General features: G+C 51.2%; 1 protein-coding gene across 2 annotated transcripts in view; it reads left to right on the plus strand.

Annotated features, from left to right (window-relative positions):
* IGFBP2 (insulin like growth factor binding protein 2) overlaps positions 1-3,685 on the plus strand; it is a 55,034-nt gene extending 51,349 nt beyond the window's left edge. For both annotated transcript variants that reach the window (XM_050976966.1, XM_030241850.2), the window contains exon 4: positions 1,748-3,685. In XM_050976966.1, coding sequence (XP_050832923.1) covers positions 1,748-1,915 — 168 coding nt within the window. In that variant the 3' untranslated portion in view covers positions 1,916-3,685. The remainder of the gene's footprint in view (positions 1-1,747) is intronic.
* The last annotated feature ends 2,325 nt before the right edge of the window (positions 3,686-6,010 follow it).

Genomic DNA, 6,010 nt, shown 5'->3' on the forward strand with positions numbered 1-6,010 from the left:
CATACATAGGTCAGGGCTGGGCTGATACCTGTGTATGATGTGAGGTGTGGGGTAAATAGAAAATGCTGCACGTGGCATGGACAGGTTTAGTTACGCCCATATGCATCTGCAGCCACTACTTTGCAAGCGGAGATGAAATTCACATCCACTGCACATCCGCTGTGGGCAGTCCAGAGATGGAGAATCAGTTTAGTTCTTCTTCCCCACAAGACCTGCTTATCTGTCCAGGTCTATTTTCTTGAATTTTGAGCCAGATCTTGTCTTGTCTGGGCCCTGCTGCAGGAGAAAAGCAGAGAGGGACTGAATACTGACCAGTCTTGCAGGCAAAGCAGAAGGCGCTTCTGGGAGTCAGGAAGGTTTCTACTGTACTTTTACTGGTTTTCCTCCACAAGTCAAGGCTGGTCCCACAGCTCCAGGGATTCCTTCCAGGCAGGGTGGGGGTTTGGATGCAGCATTCTTCTGAAGGTATTTATTCTTCTGAAGGGACCCAGAAGAACTCAGAAAACTTGTGTGTCTGAATTCTGACTTCTGGCTTCATTCATGCAAAACCACCAGGTGTCAGTGGCTGAGGAATGGGAAAAAACTGCCGAGAAAAACAGTAGGAACAGCAGCTGGTGCAGGGTTGGCTGGAGTAATCTGTGAATAGTACCTGGATTTGAGGATTCCTTCTAGCTGAGCCTTTGGAGTGGACCCATGCTGTTTTCATGGCTAGGCCTTTTACTTGGGGCTACTTCTACCACTTCATCAGATGCATTAAATTAAAAAGGCCCAAAACCCAGGATGCTCTGAGAGAATCTCCCTCTGTCCATTCTCCTGTCTATTGTCCCACTTGGGCCCTCACCCATCCACCCCTGAAGAGCCCCGTGGGCTGGCTAGATCTCCCAGCATGAGAACACTTGGAAGGGCTAGATGGAGCAGAGGTGGCAAATTCCCTGTAAGATGAGCCATGTCTGGAGAATGAGCCCAGACACTGTGGTGATGCTTTGTGTGCCACAGAAATAAAAACAGTCTCTGCTGCTCCTTGTGCCTGAGGAACAAATCAGCCTGCACTGGCCTGCTTGGAGTAACCTCTGCATCTCCCACTACAACCTGTTCAGAAATGTATCTGCTGGGGCTGGAGGGATGAACATCAGGTTCAAAGTGCCTGCAGCACTGCAGGGCAAGAGGAGGACGATAACTATTGAGACCAAGAAACTTTTCTCTCACAAGACTGGGAGAACAGAGGCCAGGTTCAGATACACCATGGTCCCTGCCTCTGTTCTGGGATAAGTGAATCTCTGTTTGTTCTGGCTTTGGAGTCTGGCTTGATCTGATGTTTGTTTAGCCTCATCTGCAGGTGAGAAGAATCTTATACAGCTTCTCTGTCAGTCTCTCTCACCCCTCTTTCCCATGGGATCTTTGTCTCTTTGGATGCTTTCATGCACAGTTGGCAGAGAGTGATGTATTTCAGGGACACTTGTCCTTCTGGGTTCATTAGAATTGGCTTCTTGGCCCCTGGCACAGCCCCTGGGGAAAGAGGTTCAGCCCTCACCCTGGACTGCTGGAGTAATACTGCTGGTGCAGCATAGGCCCTGGGGGGTTTGAGTACTGCATCCCATGGATTTTGCCTGAATCTAAACTAGTGCCAGATCACCAGAGAAACCCCAGCTCTGCCAGTGGTGGGGCTTATGGGCTGGGTGACCTCTGGGAAGTGGTTTGTTTTGTCCTTCTCTTGACTCTGACACGTGTCCTGTCCCTCTCCATGCAGTGCAAGATGTCGGTGAATGGGCAGCGTGGCGAGTGCTGGTGCGTGGATCCCATCCATGGGAAGGTGATCCAGGGTGCACCCACCATCCGCGGGGACCCCGAGTGCCACCTCTTCTATACAGCCCATGAGCAAGAGGACCGGGGAGCACACGCCCTGCGGAGCCAGTAGACAGATGTGATCTTGCTGGCTGGAGGTGGCTCACTGTGGCCCCAGTGCTGGATTTTACATGGGTTTCAGCGTGTCTCTTAAGGCTCTGGAAGAGACTGGGTGCTGCCCTCCTTCCTCAGCTGCCTGGTTCCTGGGGAGGGGAGGGATAAGGGGAGGGGAAGGTGGTGGGGGGTTTGCAAGGAGAAGGGACTGCTTTCTTAGTCTTTCACCCAACATAAACCAGAGAACTGGTCTTTTTTGCTCCTCGCCCTGCAGCCCTGCCCTCCCTGCTGCTTTGCGGCATCTTTCTACACCCTCCAGCACAGAGTGCCATGTGCTCCCTGACCCCTCCCAGGGGACAAAACCCCTTGCTATGAGTGGGAGAGGGTAAAAAAACTGAAAGAGCCCAGCCTTTCCCCCTCTTTTTCTCTCTTCCCCAAGACCAAAGACTGTAAATACTGTCACCTGCCTCTTGTGTCCTGCCAGTCAGTCTCTTGTGCCGCAGCCCAGCCATCAGTCCTGGCATGGGATGTGGTGTGGGAGGGAGGAAAGGAAGAAAGACCCTGGATTCCCAGCTTGAACATATCACCACAGTTGGGATGTGTTCCTCAAGGAAGCAGCAGTGAGGAAAAGGGCTGAAGATGAGACAGGTGCCACCTTGCCCCCTAACAACAACTCTTGGGTGCTTCCTTTGCTTGTGCTGGGGCACAGCCAACTCCACAGGGGCCCAGCTTCAGCCACTGGTGTGGGAGCATGGGGCCTTTGGGTGATAGCAAAGCTAAATGCTTGTTTTTCCAAGGGATTTGAAGGGCTTTTGCACAGTATTTCTTAGGATCAGCTTATGCCGAGGGAGCTAAAATGAACTTGCCGAGGCTGGGTGGAAGGATGCGTGTGTAGATTTAGGATAACAAGCCAGGGAATGTCTCTCTTTCTCTCATTCATTTTTTTTCTTTATTTCTAGATAGGAAAAAACAAAACAAAACATCTAAAACCTGCGTTCCCAAGCAGCTGCCCTTGTCCCTCCATTTTTGCTTGGGACTGAAGTGAGCATCTGTTATTCAGCACATTACTTTTTCTTTTTGTAAGTAAATTACAGTATATATCTTGCTTTGTTAAGGCCCTCACTCACACACACACACACACACATACACACACACACACACACTCTCACATACTCTCACAGTCCTCTGCCCATATACACATTTGTATAGATGAAATCCAAGTGATTCCAGGTGCTCTGAGAAGTTTTGTGCTGGACATGCTGAAGAGAGATGTGTCTCTGCTGTTAATTCACCTGTTGATTTCTTTCTGTACAGAACACACTGATGCTGAGAATAAATAACTTCCCCATTGCCTAAGCAAGGAGGTTTTATTATTTTCTTCTTCTTTTTTTTTTTTTTTTAATATGGATGTCCTTATTAGAGCAATTGCAAAAACCCTCTCCTTGGAGTAAATGTCTCAGGCTTTTCTTAAATGGTTTGTTGTTTCTTGTCCCCCTTCTTGGACCAACATTTCAGATCTGAAGTGTGAAGGGTGCAGTTGGGCTTTGTTAAATTTGGGCCCTCGTGCCTTTGCAGAGGTTTGGACATGGCAGTGGAGGAGACTGGGGAAGAGCCCCCTTTGGAAAGTTGGGGATGGGCATATGTGGATGTGTATGAATGGGAGCAAATGAAAGAAGAAAACACACCTCCATGCAAAACCAAGTGACTGCAAAAATAATGCTACTTGTTGTCTGTTAACATCTGAGGGTGTTCTGCTTTTTCATATAAAACTTGGACATGCTGGCTCTCATCTGCAGTTTGTACTTTGTTTTGTTTAGGAATAGGGAAGTTTTTTTATTTGCCTTCTTCCCTTTTAAGAAAGCCAAGCTACATAAAGTTTGAATAAATTAAATAGGATGCCACAAAACTGTTGTCTTTCCCCTGCACAGTGCTCGCAGAACGTTTCTTTGCCTATCACACGCAGATTTGTCCCTGTTCATCCTTTGTCCATGGCAGGCAGTAACAGGAGCTGAGCTTTTCATTGTTACTGGCCCTCGTCATGTGGGCAGGCAGGAACTGGTGTCACTCCTCCTTTCCCTGGCTATATTCCTGCTACACACATGGGTCCTTGAGAATCTGTTGGGAAGTGCAGGGAGGTACAGGCTCTGTGTGTGACCAGAGCTGGTCCACTCATGCAGCTGTGGAGAGAGGTCCAGCACCTCCTCCCAAGGTGAGAAGTGCTACCAAAGGGGGTGTGACAGCAGAGCTCAGTGTTTGGGCATCACAGAGAGGCAAATAATAATAAAATAAAATAAAAAAAAACCAAACCACAATACATTCAATTAAAATTGCAGCACTGAAGGAGAGACTTTGCTGGCCCTAACATCCTGCATCCAGCTTGCTGTTTTTTTCCCTTTGGACTGCCCAAAGGGAGGCAGCACTGGGCTTCTTCCCCTTCTGATTTGGAGCACCAGGAAACTGGGCGCAGGAGGCAGAGTGCAGGGGGCTGCAGGGGAGGGGAAAGAGGACAGGCATGATCGGGGGCAGGATGTAGGCTGAAGAACATGGGAAAAGTAGCAAAGTTACTGTCCTGTTCAGTGCCTCTGGGGTGAACTGGAGGTGGCTCAGCTGATGCTATGGGGGGGAATGCTGAGTAGCAGGGTGAGGCACAAGGGTGCTCCAAGCCAGGTGCCACCCAAAGAGGGCTGGGGGTGACAGAGGTGCCCAGAGCCCGCAGTGCCTGGGGCCACCCTCCCGTTCAAGGGCTGGAGGGGAACAAACACGACCTGTGTGTGACAGAGTGTGACACCTTCCACTGTACCAGACTGCTCCATGCCCCAGCCAGCCTGGCCTTGAACACTCCCACAGCTGGGGAATCCACAACTTCTTTGCCCAGCCTGTTCCAATGCCTCATCATCCTCACGGTGAAGAATTTCTTCCTAGTATTTTTAGTGTAAAACCTGTACAACAGTACAATATAAACAATGATATTTAATATAAAGAACATCCTTGGTGTAAAATTCTATGACCGTATCTGTGCATAGCTGTAGCTACTTATACAGGTGTATACAGCTCCAGCTGTCCTTAGGGATGTGATTTATCAGCCCGTAGCTGAAGGCAGCGCTAACTTTTTGCACGGAAAGCTCCATTTCAGGGCCTCTGCGGCTGCAAGCGGCCGGGCCCTGAGGGGAACGCGGGTGGGGCGTGGCGCCGCCTGGTGGCGGCTGCGGCGCCGCGCGGCTCCGGCCCCCGGTGCTGCCTGAGGGGGTCGGGCTCGGCCGTGTGGGGTGTCCGGGGTGTCCATCGGGGACAGGGTGTCCATCGGGGACAGGGTGGCTGTGCCAGCTCCATGTGCTGCGAGATAGCTGCGGGTTGCATTGTTAGCGCAGCCCTGGCAACCCGCGATCCTCAGTGCAGGGGCAAAGGGGTGATTTCGCCTCCCGCCCTGCTCTGGGCGCACGGGGATACTGGTGGGTGAATGGAGGGGAAGAGGGGCAGAGGAGGAGGGAGATCGGGGGGAGTGGGAGAATGAAGGGTGATGGCTGCCTGGGCGGTGGGGCAGGGTCAAATCCAGCACCGGGAAGGGCAGTGGGATGAGCCACCAAGAGCTACCAAGCGTGTTTGGGGACCAGGGCCTGGCCTGGCTGAGCAGCTCCAGGGATATTCCTGCCGCTGGGACATTTGGGCAAATCTTCCAGCGGCCCCAAGACGTCTGAGACTCGAATAGCACTTCTCGTCCCAAGCTGTGAAGCTCAGTTTGAGATAGCATTTAGGGGCTTAACGTCACTGGTTGCTAGGTATTTTGCCCGGGTAAACTGGTTGAATGTGTGTGCTGGGCCCCACTGCCACATCCATGCAAAGAAAATTCTAATAAAAAGATAAAAAATTATAGCTCTGCTTGCAGGAAGCAGTAAAGTTAAGCTTGCAACTTTCACCAGTCACCTAGCAGATTGTTCTAGTATCAAAAGCTCCCCTAAAGCATTGCCACCATTTTACCCCATGTCCTGTACCTCCCTGAGCACCCTTCTGCAGCTGGCTGAGCCCCCCAAGGGACCCAACACAGGTGGCCATGGGATGCTTGGGGCTGGAGCAGCTCGCTGGCAGGCCCTGGCACACAGATGCTCCACGAGGGTCA

The sequence above is a fragment of the Serinus canaria genome, chromosome 7 (assembly GCF_022539315.1).
Source record: "Serinus canaria isolate serCan28SL12 chromosome 7, serCan2020, whole genome shotgun sequence".
Lineage (NCBI taxonomy): Eukaryota > Metazoa > Chordata > Aves > Passeriformes > Fringillidae > Serinus > Serinus canaria.